This window comes from Cavia porcellus, unplaced genomic scaffold (assembly GCF_034190915.1).
Source record: "Cavia porcellus strain 051 isolate PalLab524CR breed Dunkin Hartley unplaced genomic scaffold, mCavPor4.1 scaffold_12, whole genome shotgun sequence".
Taxonomy (NCBI): Eukaryota; Metazoa; Chordata; class Mammalia; order Rodentia; family Caviidae; genus Cavia; species Cavia porcellus.
The window spans coordinates 25,706,269-25,723,206 of NW_026947495.1; the positions used below are offsets into that span (position 1 = coordinate 25,706,269).

The following is a 16,938-nucleotide window of genomic DNA, read 5'->3' on the forward strand; positions in this document are numbered from 1 at the left end:
TGAAAATAGTAAGTTTACAGGGTCATTTTCTAGCCTACAAGGTTTGTATCTGCTTGTCTTCTGAGAAAATAAATGACTGAGGAAAGCAAGAAGAGCTTTGCATTAGGGGAAAAGATGAAAGATGTTTTTATTTTTTGGTCCATAAATTGTATTTTACATATTACCCTCACAAATAAAGCAAATAACAAAGCAAATATACCCTGCAAGAGTACTTAAATTCTCCAAAAAGAATGTTAAAAATAGTCATCCAAACATTATGGGGGTTATAGGTATTTTAATTAGGAATATTCCCTTTTTAATAAAATAATATTATTGTCAAATAGATATAAACAAAATGGTTAAATATGCGTATTTAGAATAAACAGTCATGTGGTATATGTAGAACTTTTTTTTGCAAAGTGTGTGAGCACTTTGAACATTAATAACATGGAAAGGGGATTTAAGGATAGTAAATTAATAAGAGGAAATACATTGATTTTAAGATGCATAAAATCTACAGAGATCCTCAAAAGCACTTTTACTTAAGACCGATTGAACAAAGTAACTAACTCGACTGAAATCTATCAACTGAGGGGAGAAATTTGATGAGATTATTGTTTCTTTGAAGTTTGTAACCCAGTTTATCAAGACAACACTCCAAGCGCTCAGAGAAATGCTGTATAAGCGTCGCATTAAAACTGAAAACAAAACAATAAAACTTAAAACACCACAAATGAATCTGAAAAAAGATGACTAATGCCTCAATTTCAAGTCATTTCCAAACTGAACAGAATAAATGAACTATTTAACCTCTTGGAAGGTGCTCAGGGACAATATTAGGCTTCTGAGAAGTTGGCTTTGAAGTCTATAAATTCAAAGGAAGATTATAAGGACTATTTGGAAGGGATCAAGGTTTTTAAAAATTTAATTAGCTCTTTCAGGCTTAATGTTGCTCATCATTTTTAACTGTTACTAACTCTCAGCCCTGGTTTTGGGGAGTGGTTTGCAGCTATTCATATGAAGCAGGAGGCTGTCCAGCAGAGGGCAGCAGAAGGCTGTCCAGCAGACACAAGGCACCAGAGTCACAAGGCACCTGGTCAGGAAAAGATCAACCTCCAGGGAAGTAAAAAACGATGAGAAAAACAGCTATCTACGAGGGTAGCTTCCCTGGAGCGTTAGAAATGGAAGCCAGAAAATTGCCAGGAGAAATCGGAGCAGTTCAAATAAACATTTAATTTAAGGAGATGATAGGCAAGTAGATGATAGGGGAATGTGATGGCTGTGGTGACTATTTTCTGAAGCAAGGACCAGCAAATACTGTGTGGTCTCTAAGGGCACTTTGAAATAGATGTTGTCCTGGAAAATTCTTGATTTGTGGCCACATAGAATAAAAGACAGACTCAGCGTTTTTGAGCAAGTTCACTTTCCCACCTTCCCCTGGAGGGAAGGAACTCGGACCCCTACAGATGGATAGATGTTGGTTCTAGAAGGCAACCATTTCCTGGAGCTGATGTCAGATTCTGAGTGGAAAGAGACCGGGGAAAGAACATTATCAAGCTCAGGGGAAAGGGGCAGCATGTCGTGCCGAGTTGAGTAGGGTGCCCTGTGGAAAAGAACCAGGACAGAGTTGCCACCTGGGTAGGGGCAGGTTGCCCAAATTCACTTTATTCAAATGTGAACTAAAGGATAGGATGAGTGGTCTTTATTTTCCTTTGTGATGGTTTTCTTTTCTAAAGCTCAACCGCATTCCACCCCTAACCCTACCCCTTACCCTCCCAGTGCCTCAGATCCTAATGGCAAGAACCCGCAACTGAACCCAGAGGGCACTGAAATACATCCCAACCCTTACAGGGTCTCTCTGTATTACCCAGCCTGGCCTCAAACATACTATCTTGGGTCAGCCTCCTGAGGTTCTGGGATTTTAGGCTTGTACCACCATGTCTGGTCTTTTCTGTGTTTTCAAAGTTGCCCTGAGCTCTTGAGAAATGAGAATGCAGAAATCTCTCCAAATCAATGTTAACTTCATAAGCACACAAGGACAGAAGCCAGATACCTTCTGTCCTGGGTGGCAAATCTTGTCTTTCACCTTTTTCACTAACCAATATGGAATGACTGCAGTCATCATCTTGCTCAAACTCCTGTAATATAAAATAAAAACTGTTATGCAGTGTACTATTTCATTGGCACAGCGAATGTTGGTTTTTCAAGGCTAACATTTCACACTGTGGATTCCTTTTAAATTGGATAAAGTACTTAAGACTAAAATAATGGAAAAGTATCTGCCCTCAGAGTACCAGGTTCAAACAGTTGCAGATGTGATTAATTGCATAATCAAAAATGAAGATCAAAGCTGAAATCATATAGACACATAGAAATTCAATATATTATACTTTATCACTTCAGCATCCAGGCTGCTAAGCTGCCACAAATTCCATCTGGATGGGTAACTGGAAAGAATCCTTCAGCCACAGTCACAGTGAACAACCCCAAAGGAACATGATCTTTTCCATAATGCTTCCCTGGGGCATCATTTACAAATGGTGAGGATAGAAATCCCTGCCCCTTGTGGAAGCTACAGATATAACCCAAGACTGGAGAAGGCAGCAAAGCTGATTAGAGTTTTCACTATGACAGCTTTGTGATCTAATAGGGGCACACAACTTCTCAAACTTCCTTTTCTTGCCCTCTAGAAAATAATCATCACGCTGAAAAACAAGGTTGAAAATCAGCTGGATTTACAAAAAACACCCTGAACTCTGTAAAGAAATGTTTTCTTATTGGAATTCATTGCTGATAGGTTCCTTTATTAGAAATTGTTGCTGTTGATTTCGTGCTGTTAAATTTCTGTAAGAAGAGTGGCAGGGACAGCTCAGCAGCAGAGTATGTGCTTAGCATAGAAGCCATGAATTCAATCTCCAGCACCAGAAAAAGCAAACAAAAACCCTGCAGAACAACAATAGATGCAAATAGTAGTTAAAACATTACATCACAACCCAGATATTCCGAATAGCTTTATTTCTTCTCTGATCTGGGTGAGCTACCTATGTGAGGCAATTGCTGGATAAAAAATCCTTGCCTCATATGCAGGTGCCTGTCATTTGACAGCTCAGACAAGCAGCCGCTCACAAAATCCTCTGATATTTCATTCATTAATTCAAAGATGTATTGGAAATATTTTTCTTTTCTTTTCCGTTTTTTCTATGTTCATTTTAATTATCATAGAACATAATAAAAGTAAAATCTTCCATTTATAGTACTTCTGAAAATATTTTTAGATATTTAGTCATAATTTAGTTGTCACACTTTGCTTTTATTTGCAATTTATGTTTTCAAAAATATCATCTATCTCCTGGCAAAGGTTAGGAACTGTCACTCAGGCCATCCTGGTTTCAGTGGCACCTGGATTCATCTTGTTCCCAACAGCTATCAATTTCACTGCTTCTCCTCCAAATTTCAAAAATTCTGCCATTATCTGGCAAGTTCATCTCCTTCTTATCCATTTACAAAAGGATAAAGGCTTTACTTTATTCACAATGTATGGAAATACAAGAAAATCTTTTAAAAAACCAAGAAAAAATCACCTATAATCCAACAACTAAAAGACAACGATAACATAGAAAACACCCTTCCTTTATATTTTCCAAAGTTTTTAAAAATCAAGTTGCATCATATAATTTTGTGTCTTACTTTTTCATTTTAGATAAGAATAAGCTCTCCCCATCTCCCACCAAGTGATGTCTTGACACTCTGCCAGCAAGAAGAACATCATCAAAAACAACTGGTAGACCTTGGGTGAGAACCATGAGCCAAAATAAACCTCATTTCTTTATAATTTAAAAAAACATAAGCATAAATGTAAGCAACTTATCAAGTAAACATCATCTTAATATACTTTTCAATTTATTATTTCCCCCAATAAGTATCTATCAAAGGGTCAAATAATGTTTCAATTAAAAATCCTGGAAAGATGCTGGGGATTTAGCTCAGAGGTGTAAGTGCCTGCCTGGCAAGCATGAGGTTGTGAGTTTAATCCCCAGTACCACAAAAAAAAAAAAAGAAAAGAAAAGAAAGAAAGAAAAATTCTGGAAAGAGACCGAGATAGTGGAGTAGTAAGCAGCAGAGAAAACAACCTCTCTGAGAATCACCACCCAGACACTGGAATATAGCATTGTGAGGAAGACAAGAAAGAGGGGAGTGGGTCCACTGTACCCAGGAAGAATATGAAGTGAGAATTGAAGCCAACCTAGAGAGAGAAGAAACTCCAGTGAAGAAGGAAGTAGCTGGCAGTGCCTTTTCCCTGAGGCAGGTCTCATTGCTCAAGAGGAACAGTTCAAATCTGTGGGCCCAGGATGATGGTGATGGCTGGCAACCCTGGAGGCCTCTGAGAGACACAAGAGTGGAGGGGAATAGCAGACATGAGGGACTGCGCTGGCTGGCAGTGAGCGCGGAGGACTTAGTCCTCCTGCAGGACAGACTGATTAACGGGGAACCATCTTGGAGACAGCTGGCTGAGCTCAGAACCCAGATTGGTTGCTGGCTCCATCTAGCAGTTCTCAGCGGGGCTCAGACCCACAGAAATTGCTTGGACAGCAGTGAGCCCAATGAGTCTGGTCTCGGGACAGGCCTGCTGAGATTATCCACTACCCTGCCAAAAAGCTACTACTGGCTCACAGGGAGAGAGCCGCATGAATCAGGACTCTTATCTGCACAGGTTGTCTGCTAGTGAAACCAGAGAGAACCCTAGAAATGGACTATTTTTTTCTTTGCTTTTCTTTTTATCTTTCCCTTTCATTGCTTAATCTTGTTTTTATATGAATGTCAGTATGGTTCCTAGCCTCTTTGTGGTTGTGGTTCTGTTCTGATCTTTTTTATACCTCTTCCATCTTTCTTTTCCTTCAGTCTTCTGCACCAGTTTCTCAAAGTTGGTGTGATTCCTCCTTCATCTTCTGATCTTACTTTTAATATCTTCTTCTTCTTATATCTATTTTATCCTTAGTCCATTTTAAAGTTTAATCCCGGAGGGTAAAACTGACTTGTATACTGCACATAATTTTCTGGTTTGTTTTAGATTTTGTTATTTAACCACAAATTCAGTCCATGTGGTTAAAAGTGGCAAATGAAGGGTTAGCCCAGTTTGTCATTCTCTAGGATGTGTTTGATGCTATTGGAACCACTATAGCCAAAATTTACATAATTGTTCTAAATAACAATTGTTCCTGGTATTCCATGGCTGAGATTGACTAAAATCACAGAAAATACTGTGACAGGGAACCAAGGACTGTGCTAAATAAGCAACAACTTCTCATCTCCAACAAACTGAAGAGGTAAGATCTTCCAAGAGACTAGCTACCAAAAACCAAAAACTAGCTACACCTGGAAGATACCTAGGAGAAGTAATGATCACCTAAGTATCCTAAATGCTAGCAATAAAACAAGCTTTCATAGGCAATTTACAAGCATCACCCTGGGAACTAAACTAAAAAAAGAAAGAAAAATGAAAAGACACCATCAAAATGCAACCCCAGACATAAGACAAAAAGGCAAATCCAGGGGCAGTGAGGTGGGACAATCCAAAATCTCCCACCTGGCCTCCCTCAAGAGGTAACAACAAAGCAATTGAATGTGGCTCTGGAAAAATGAAAATCAGAAATAATCTCTCAGATAAAGACTATGTTTAGTGATGTTAGAGCAGATACAGAAAAAAAAAATAGGCAACTTTAAGAAAATTATGAAAGCTCAGTATATGAAAGAAATGGAATCCATAAAGCAGATTCATGCAGATACAAAAGAGAATAAAAACTCCATTGAAAGTTTTGGAAGCAATTAGGGCAATGAGAAGACAGGATCACAGAAATTAGAGAGCAGCTTGCAGTTATCAATCAGGAAAAGAAATTTTTCTCAAAAACAGCTAGGGACCAGCCAGCCATGGTGGTGCACCTCTGTAATCCCAGCACTTGGGAGGCTGAGGCAAGAGGATTGTTGCAAGTTTGAGACCAGCTTGTGCTACAAAGTGAGCCCAAGTCCAGCCTGAACTGCATAGCAAGACCTTGTCTCAAAAAGACAAAACAAAACAAAACAAAAAATAGCAAGGGACCATGAGAAATCGATCCAGCAGCTACTAGATGAGACAAAGAAGAATAACTTAAGATTAATTGGAGTCAATGAAAAAGCAGGAGGCTGGGGATTTAGCTCAGTGGCACAAGCACCTGCCTTGCAAGCAGGCAGTTGTGAGTTCGATCCCTGGTACCGATAAAAAGGAAAAAGACAAAAAAAAAAAAAAGAAAAGAAAAAGCAGAAGATACCACAAATGAGATTTTAAAATGTTCACAGGTGTCATGGCAGAAAAATTTTCTGGTAAAGAAAAAGATTTGACATACAAATAAGTGAGGCATATAGATTCCAGTTAGCCATGATTTAAAAAATCTCTAGGGGCTGGGGATTTAGCTCAGCGGCGTAAGTACCTGCCTTGCAAGCAGGTGGTCGTGAGTTCGATCCCCGGTACTGATAAAAATTTAAAAAAGACAAAAAAAAATCTCTAGTCAGGCATATCATAGTCAAGATTCCAGAAATTCAACACAAGAATAGAATCTTTAAAACTGTTAGGGAAAAGAAACAAATCACCTATAAATGAAAGCCCATGAGAATCACAGCTGACTTCTTAGCACAAACCCTCAAGTCCAGGGGAGCTTGGAGTGAAGTACTACAAGTTCTAAAGGAGAACAACTTTCAACCCAGATTGATGTATCCCATAAAACTATCTTTCAAAACTGATGGAGAAATAAGATACTTTCAAGACAGAACATCTGAGGAAATTTATAACCACTAAACCAGCACTCCAAAATGTTCTGAAGGACATTCTAGAAAGAGAAAATGAGGACTACAGCTCCATGAACCCCAACAGAAGGAATTTACTAGCTAAGGAAAACAATTGGGGGGAGGGGAGCCAACAACAGGAAAATACCATGGATGTCAATACATATCAGTTATGGCCATCAATGTTAATGGTTTCAGGTCATCAATCAAAGACACAGACTGGTAATATGCTACATACCAAAAAACCATTTAACTCAAAAAGAAATTCACAGACTGAAAATCAAAGGAAGGAAAACAATATTCCATATAACAGGAACCCAGAAAAAAGCAAAGGTAGCTATCCTATTTGTAGAAAAATTGAATTTCAAGTCAAGACTGATTAAGAGAGATAAAAAAGGTCACTAAACCCTATAAAGGGAATAATCAAGGAGGAAGTGATAACAATCATAAATATATATGCAACAAATATCGGTACACCCAACTGTATAAAAGAGAAACTAATAGCCATGAAAAATCAAATAAGCCCTAGTACAATTTTATAGGGAGATATCAATACCCCACTGTCACAAAAGACACATCAATTAGACAAAAAATTAATAAGGAAGTATTAGAACTGAACCAAACTTTTTAACAAATGGACTTGGTAGATACCTATGAAGTATTCCTCCCCATGCCATCAGAATCCACATTCTTTTCCGCTGCACATGGGGCATTCTCCAAAATGGACCAAGCTCATTTACTTTGTTTACTTAAGAACATGCTTAAGTAAATGAAAATAAATTCAAATTATCCTGTGCATACTATCTGTTATGGTTGATACGATGTGTAAACTTGAGAAGTTTAGAACCAGAATCCTTACTTTGTAAATATCCTTATCCTGTGCAACAGAAGGGCACAGAGACTTTGTGAGTGCTACACTTGCCCTGGGGCAGAGGGTGGCCTGTATACAATATAAGGAAGGGAAAGAGGATTGTTCTTCTCCCTTTTTGCTCAGGCTGCTGCCTTGAACAGTTGCTCATGTGCCATGCCACCCTGCCTTGGAACCAGCTGATTATGGACTGAAACCTCCATAGTGAGCTAAATAAACCTTTCCTTCTTTCATTTTGGTGTTGAGTGTTTTGTCCCACCAACAAGAAAAAAGGAACCAAGACACTATCAGGCCACACGGCAATGAAACTGGAAATCCATGGTAAAAGAAACCATAAAAACTTCATGAACACATGGAAATTAAATAGCACCCTGATGAACAAACAATAGGTCACAGATGAAATTAAAGAATAAATTAGACAATTTTTAGAGTTGAACAACAATGAAATACAACATATCAGAACTTATGGGACACAATGAAAACAGTCCTAAGAGAAAAATTTACAGCAGTAAATAGCTGTATCAGGAAAACAGAGCAAGCACATATGAACAACTTAAGGATGAACCTCATACTTCTAGAAAAAGAAGAGCAGTCTAAGCCAAAAGCTTGTACAAGGGAGGAAATTATATGCAAAATATATGTACAATTGTTGTGCCCTGTCTGTTGTGATTTGAAATTTGGGGTTTTTTTTTCTCTTTGAAATAAAATGGACTTGGAAAGAACCCGTAAGTCTTCTAAGGCCCCATAATACTTATTAGACAATGTTTAATTCTTCACCATTACACATAGTATTATGAACATCTTTACAACTAATACCTCAATTTTGCATTGTTTCTTTAGAATATATTTGTAAATAGGGAACTGTTGATCTAAAGAACACAAAAAATTCTAAGTTTTCTTACAACATACTATTTAAAAGTAAAGTTTTTACCTACTTATAATCTACCAGCAGTATATGTGTTTCATTATATCTTGTCTCACCAATTATTATCAGTTTTCATTTTTATTAGTGCAATATATGAAACTGAGTACATTATTGTTATGTGAGTATATGCTTTTTGATTAAAGAAAGTTAGCGTATTTTAGATGCTCATGGATTATTTGGATTTTTTGTATCATATGTAGATTTTGTTTACATCTTTAGTCTATAAAATTCTATAAGATGTCAAAATATATCTTATTATTTCATGTAAGTACAATGAAAAGCTAGAAGATAGATGGGTGTAAGCACATACCTACAAAATACATCTCAATGACTAGGATTTACATATACCATGCCAGACATTGTTTGATGTACCTTATCTGTATTAACTATTAACTAATTTTTCCTCATGATAACAATAAAGAACACTTATTTTCATCTTACACATGAAGCCCAGTGAATTTGAGTAACTTACCCAGGGTCACATAGCTAGCCAGTTGTAGAGCCAAGATTTATACCCAGACTTTGAATTCTAATTCCAGAGCTCATAATCAGTCTGCTGTTTTGCTACCATGAAATGGTGAAGCAAAAAATTTCAGCAAGAACCAGAAACAAGAGAATCAACAATGAGCAAAATGGAAACAAAGAATATTCAAACTTAAATTACAAGTATTATATAGGAAAAAAGAGGTTTCAGGCCTGCCTGGGACACACCCAGTGACCTTTCAATTCCAGGGAACTGTGCTACCAGAGGAAGGAACTGGGCTGCCAGTGGGGGTGAGTTCCTCCTCACTATCCTGAGCCCTGGGAGAGTTTAAAACCATCGCTCCCAGTGGTCAAGGACCCGCCCAGCTTCCAGACACACTAGACTAGGCTTGGGAGGTTTTGTGACCCAACTAGATTTCACCCAGCTACCATCTTCAATGAGGGGAGTTGAGAGCAAGTGAAATGATTTCCAGCCCATTGGTCCTTGCCTGGGGAGAGCTTTGGACCATCATCCACAGTAGTTAGGTGCCCACCAAGCTTCCTGGAACACTGGAGGTAGCACGGGAGGTCCTGTGGGCCTGACTGGACCATGCTCAGTAACCTCCATTGAGTCCCAGGAGCCGAGGGCATAGGAGACAATTTCCAGTACACCCAGGGGAAACCTTGGAACAATACTTGAAACACAGAAATATAGGAAAATGACAAAATGAAAGACCAAAATGCAATCTAAAACCTCCAGCTCATCCCAAGAAAGCCTAGGAGCCATGTACATAAAAGAAAATATATGCCATATGCCTGAAATACCTGAAATAATAGCAACTGAAGTAAAGAAGCAACTCCTTTAAAGGAATTCAAAGTAGAAATAATCTCCCTGGTAAAAGAAGAAATGATAAAAGTAATGAAAGAGATGCTGAACACATCTAAAGAAGACACAGTTAAAAAATTAGAGGAACAAAACAAAACAATAGAATCCCTGGATGAACAATATAAGAAACAAACGGAATACATGAAGCAAATTCAAAGAGATATACAGGAAATCAAAAATTCCCTTCAAAGGTGTCAAAACTGCCTCAATGAAAGTGAAGATAGAATTTCAGACCTCAAAGACAAGATTGCAGCTAGTGAACAGGAAAGGAAAGGTGTTTTAAAAATAACAAGGAATCAGGAAATAACAATTCAACAGCTGCAAGATGATGCAAAAAAAAAAAAAACATAAGACTGACAGGGATAAATGAAAAAGAAGGGGATAACACAAATGGTATCAAGAGGCTATTTACAGAAGTAATAGCTAAAAATTTCCCAAACATAGAATGGAAACTAACATATGGATTAGTGAATCATATAGAACCCCAAATAGCCATAACCAAAAGAAAACTACACCCAGACATTTAATAATCACATTTCCAGAAATCCAATATAAGAATAGAATATTAAAAGGTGTTAGAGAGAAAGACAGATCGCCTATAAAGGAAAACCTATCAGAATCACAGCAGACTTCTCAGCACAAACAATAAAGTCAAGAGGAGCATGGAGTGAAGTATTTCAGATCCTAAGGAAAATGATTTTCAGCCTAAACTGATGTACCCTGAAAAACTGTCCTTCAAAATTGATGGAGAAATAAGATACTTCCATGACAAAGAATAGCTGAAGAACTTCATGATCCCCAAGCCAACACTGCAAAGAATACTGAAAGACAGTTAAGATACACATAGGAAAAAACCACTAAGCAAGGTAGACAATTAAACAGAATAGAAAGATAAAGATTAACAGCAAAAAGATAACATGTCAACAATAAACCAATACATAACAGTTATAACCATTAATGTAAATGGTCTCAATTCAACAATTAGAAGAAACAGACTGGCAGAATGGATCAAGAAACAACATCCAACCATATGCAGTCTACAAAATCCCATCTAACCTAAAAGGAAACTCACAGACTGAAAGTCAAAGGATGGAAAACAATACTTCATGCAACAAGAACCAAAAAAAGTAGAGGTAGGAATTCTGTATGAAGACAATGTGAACTTCAAACCAAGAATGATCAGAAGTCATAAAGAAGGTCATTACACACTGGTTAGGGAAAACTTCAAGAAGAAGAGATAACAATCTTTTTTTTTCTTTTTTTTTTAATTTTATTTAAGGAGAAAAGAAAAAAAAAGCAGGGAAAGGGTACAAGTTATACAGATTTACAGAAAAAAAAATGAACAGTAGGAAATCACTAGTTAATGGATTACATATTGTCATCTTAGAAATAATTGTTCAAGTCACAAAATTAAAGCTTGTAAAGTGGACATTCCATCAATGATACTGCAAACAGTTCTGTTCATTGATCCAATAAAACTCTGTGATATCATTTTCTATCTTATACACTTAAATATACATGCAGTTATAGAGTTTGGAGCACTTTCTTTTCCTCTCTTTTGTACCATGACTATTACACATTTTGGGTTTCATTGCTCCCACAGTTCTTATTACTTTTTTGGAAGAGAGTAAAACCAAATGTGACATAACAGAACAGAATCGGTCAAGTCAAAAGGGTGGACATAATAGATAATGTAAAAACATAATACAAGGTGATCAACAATGGTTACCATAATGCCTCCCGCTATCTCTAATAGAATTGCCTATATCGTTAGTTATAATACAATTGAACAAAACAGTAAAGAATAAAACCGACAAAACCAAAACATTGGAGACATTGTAGGTCTTCAAAAGTAGATAAAAGTCAACAAGAATGGGCGTCATAATGAATCTCATTATCTTCACAGCTGATGCCTAAACTTTCGAACCTGATACTATCCAGCAAAACAGAATAGGGGAACATCAGTTAAAAACCAGATGGTGAGAGTCATACAGGGCTTTAAATCAAGGTAATGAAAAGTCAAAGTGGGTTACTATAATATATCCTGCTATTTTTTTCCTTTAATTAAAAGGATAAAGATAAAAAAGTAAATAATGGAGTGGAGATTGAGATAAAAGAGGGCATAACAACAAAACAGCACAGATCAAAATATAACCATTTAAACAGAATAGTGTTTCACCACCAGATAATCCTAACCTAAAAGTAGTTACCATATTGTCTCTTTCTTTGAAATCCTTGAGTACAACTTTGTATACTGTAGCATTAAGTATATCCAAACAATGTAAAACCATTCAAGAGAATGACAGCATTACAGAGTATTTAGAATCGACTAACAGAAAATGAACAATGGTTTCTGTATAATCTCCTTGTCTTTAAAAGGTTTTTGCTTATACTATCGTACATAATAAAATCCAATAAGATACAGCCTATTTAGACCATTGGAGACAGAAGGACAAAAGCTAGATGATACTTCAAAACAAGATGATACTAAATCAGTATTACCTTTTAAGATGTCATTTTCTCCAAAATAGTTGTTCCTATCATCCAATCTTCTCTGCCTCATTTCTGTTGAGCTCTTTTTCTGTCAGTAGCTGTCAGTTTGTCTTCTTCATTTTGTTCTCTGCTCCATTCGTTGTGGCCTCTCTGCCATTATTTCTGGATTCTTTGTATTTTTCTTTTTTTAGAATATCCTACAATACTCTCTGTAGAGTTGAATTTGTGGTTGCAAATTCCCCCAGTTCCTCTTTATCCTGGAAGCACCTTGTTTTTCCATCAATTTCCAGGGACAGTTGTGCAGGATATCTCAATCTTGGCTGGAGATTATTATCTTTCAAAGCTTGAATTATTTCCCCCCACGCTCTTCGTGATTTGATGGTTTGTGCAGAGAAATCTGCTGTAATTCTGATGGGTGTTCCCTTGTAAGTGGTCTGTTTCTTGTCTCTGACAGCTTTTAATATTCTGTTCTTGTATTGAATTTCTGGAATTTTTATTATTATATGCCTGGGTGTTGCTCTGTTTGGGTTGTAGGTAGCTGGGGTCCTGTATGCCTCATACATCTGAGTATCTTTACCTTTTGCTAAATTAGGAAAATTCTCCTGGATTATTTCTGTGAGTAGCTTTTGTAGTTCACTTGTTTGTGTCCCTACTTCTTCTTTTATGTTCTTAATCCTTAAGTTATGGATCCTCTTATCATCTTCTTGTCTTTGTATTATTGCTGTGTGTTTCTTTGTTATTTTTAAGAAGTTTTTCATTTCATTCTCCCATATTACAAGTCTGCCCTCCAGTTCAGATAGTCTGTCCTTAGTTTCTTTCAAGCTGTTATGCCAGTCTTCGATAGACTTCTTAGTATCTTGGTAGTCCCTTTGAACCTGCTTCACGTATTCTATGCTTTCTCTGTTTTCTCCATCAAACAATTCTCCCCTTTTTTTCTGTTCTTCCATTCCACCACCTGTTTTTTCTTAGGTGGTACTTAGCATTTCTCTAACTATTCTGCATACTTCTAGCTTCAGGTCGTTGATAACTTCATTCCTGAATTGGTCTATGAGGCTCTCTATATGGCGCCTTATGTGTATTGGTGCGGTGTCTGCTATTGCCTGATTCTCAGAATTGGGGGCTGAGGAGCCTTTCTTGTTGCTGCCTCTTCCCATGCTGCCTCTTCTTCTCTGTTCCTTATATATGCAAGCTTATATGAGGCCCAGGTTCTCTCCCAGTCAGCCACAGCCTGATCGAATTGCACCAGTTAGGTGTTCCCGCTCACCGCTGCGCACCAGGGAGTTACGGACCAGGCAGCCTATGCGTCTCCCCTCCCGGCCACCGTCAGGCTCTGGTATCTGGGTTGGGACAGCCTACCAGGTCCGCCGGCAGCGTCACGCAGGCCAGGCACTTTTCACCAATCCCGCCCGAGAGGGGGATGTGTGGCTGGAGTCGCCACCGTGCCCTGCTCCCGCAGGACTGCTCGGGCCCAGAAAGTCCTCTGCTGGAGTCAAACTGTGGTAGAGTGTCAGTTTCTCTCACTCACCTTACCACAAATCAGTGCACGCCTCCCTGCCGTTCGCAGATTGCCGTTCTCAGAGCTTCTGCGCGTCTCTCTCCTTGCCGAGCCCCTGTAGAGGCAGCCTGCCGCCGCGCGGCGGGAAACTCAAATCATGGCTTACAATGGCGCGGGGTCCAGCCTCCACACCGAGGCTTTTCTGTTCCTGTTTTAGCGCCAGGACTGCATTCCAAGTTGGTTTCTCTCAGCCCAGTTCATTCCTGAGTCAGCAGAGCATATCTCCACCTGCTTATGTCTCCTTAGTCCGCACCATTCCTGGCTTCTGAGCCGAGTCTTTCAGAGAGCCTCTGGCAGTTGCTGTTATCTGTCTGCCATGTTCTCCCGGAAGTCCGAGATAACAATCTTAAATATATATGCAGCAAATTCCAGAGCACCCAGTTATACAAAGCAAGTATTAATAGAAATGAAAAATCAAATTAGCAACAACACAATTATAACAGGAAACCTTAACACACCATTGCCACCAAGGAACAGATCAGCCAAACAGAAAATCAGCAAAGAAATGACAGAACTGAATCACAACTGTGAACAAATGGGCTTGATAGACATATACAGAGTGTTCCATCCAACAACATCAGAATACACATTCTTCTCAGCAGTACATGGGACATTCTCTAAAATAGACCATATACTATCTCACAGAATATATTTATATAAATGCAAAAGAATTGAAATTATCCCATGCATGTTAACAGATCATAGCACCATGAAACTAGAAATTCATGATAAAAGAAACTGCAAAAAACCCACAAACACATGGAAATTGAATAATATACTCTTGAGCAATCAGTGGGTCACATTGGGGAAATTAAATTCACAGTGGGGAAATTAAAGAAGTTAAACAATACCTACAGCAAACAAAAATACAAATACAACTTACCAGAATCTGTGGAATGCAATGAAAGCAGACCTCAGAGGAAAGTTTATTGCACTGAGTTCCCACATCAGGAAAACAGAACAAATACAAATAAACAACCTGATGCTATACCTCAAACATCTAGAAAAAGAAGAGCAAGTCAAACCCAAAGCCAAAAGAAGGGAGGAAATTATAAAAATCAAAGCAGAAATCAATGCAATAGAGAGTAGGAAAACAATGCAAAGAATCAATGAATCAAAGAGTTGGTTCTTGGAAAGAATAAATAAAATTGATAAGCCCCTAGCTACCTTATTTTAAACAGAAAAGATAAAGCTCAAATTCATGCAGTGAGGAATGAAAAAGGCGAAATCACTACAGACTCTGTGGAAATAGAGAAGATCATCAACACTTATTTCAGAAACTTCTACTCTCATAGGTTCAGTAACACAGAAGAAATGGACAGATTCCTAAAAACATATGAAGTACGAAAGCTGGATCAAGAAGATGTAAAATTGCTGAAAAGCCCAATTTCTATTAATGAAATTGAAAAAGTAATTAAGTCCTTACCTACAAAGAAGAGCCACAGCTCAGACGGATTCACTGTGGAATTTTACAAGAAATACAAAGAGACTTAATGCCAACACTCTTCAAACTCTTCAATGAAATTCAAAGGGAAGCAATTCTCCTAAGTCATTCCTGGAAGCAAATATTACTCTAGTACCAAAACCTGAGAAAGACCCAACTAAAAAAGAGAACCCCAGGCCAATCTCTCTAATGAATACAGAGGCAAAAATCCTCAATAAAATATTGGCAAACGGGATGCAGCAAATCATCAAGAAGATTATACACCATGACCAAGTGGGATTCATCCCAGGCATGCAGGGATGGTTCAACATACATAAATCAATAAATGTAATCCACCATATCAATAAAGGAAGAATCACATAATCATTTCTATAGATGCAGAAAAGCTTTTGATAAGGTCCAAAACTCATTCATGATAAGAACCTTACAGAAAATTGGAATAGATGATCTTTACTTCAATATGATAAAAGCTATCTATGACAAACCAACAGCTAGCATCATTCTAAATGGCCAAAAACTGAAGGCCTTACCTTAAAATCAGGCACACGACAAGGGTGTCCCTTATCACCACCCTATTCAACATAGTACTGAAAATACTAGCTAGAGCAATTAGACAAGAGAGAGAAATAAAAGGGGTAAAGATAGAAAAAGAGGAAGTTAAATTATCATTATTTGCAAATGACATGATACTCTGCATAGAAGACCCTAAAAATCCATTGAAAGTCTCCTAGATATAATAAATAAATTGAGCAATGTAGCTGGATACAAAATCAATACTCAAAAATCAGTAGCATTCCTATACACTAACAACAAAATCACTGAGAGAGAAATAAGAGAAGCCAGACCCTTCATACTAGCATCCAAAAAATTATATACTTAGGAATTAGTCCCACAAAGGAAGTAAAACATCTGTATAGGGAAAATTATAATACCCTGAAAAAGAAATTGAAGAGGATCTCAGAAAATGGAAAGACATCCCTTGTTCATGGATAGCAAGAATAAATATTATAAAAATGGCCATTCTCCCAAAACTGTTATACAGATTCAATGCAATCCCATTGAAAATACCATCAACATACCTCATAGATATAGAGAAATCACTCCTAAAATTCATCTGGAACCAGAAGAGACCTAGAATAGTGAAGGCAATTCTAAGCAGCAAAGGCAAGGCAGGAGACATCACAATCCCTGATTTGAAATTATACTACAAAGCAACAGTAGTAAAATCAACATGGTACTGGAATAAAAACAGAGCTGAATATCAATGAAATAGATTAGAAGATACAACCACAACTACAAACACATTCAACCACCTTGTCTTTGATAAAAGGGCCAAACACGTTCACTGGAAAAACGACAGTCTCTTTAATAAATGTTGCTGGAAAAACTGGCTCTTCATTTGCCAAAAACTAAAACTAGACCCATGCCTATCACCATGTACTAAACTAAAATCTAAATGGATCAAAGATCTGAATATTAAAACAGAAACACTAAATCTGTTGGAAAACAAAAT

The 16,938-nt window shown here is 37.6% G+C and overlaps 1 protein-coding gene across 4 annotated transcripts in view; it reads right to left on the reverse strand.

Annotated features, from left to right (window-relative positions):
- The window catches only part of Map3k19 (mitogen-activated protein kinase kinase kinase 19), a 78,061-nt gene that overhangs the window by 38,936 nt on the left and 22,187 nt on the right, over positions 1 to 16,938 (reverse strand). For all 4 annotated transcript variants that reach the window (XM_003478727.3, XM_063258984.1, XM_063258985.1 and 1 more), the window contains one exon: positions 2,033 to 2,117. In XM_003478727.3, the coding sequence (XP_003478775.3) occupies positions 2,033 to 2,117 (85 nt within the window). The remainder of the gene's footprint in view (positions 1 to 2,032; positions 2,118 to 16,938) is intronic.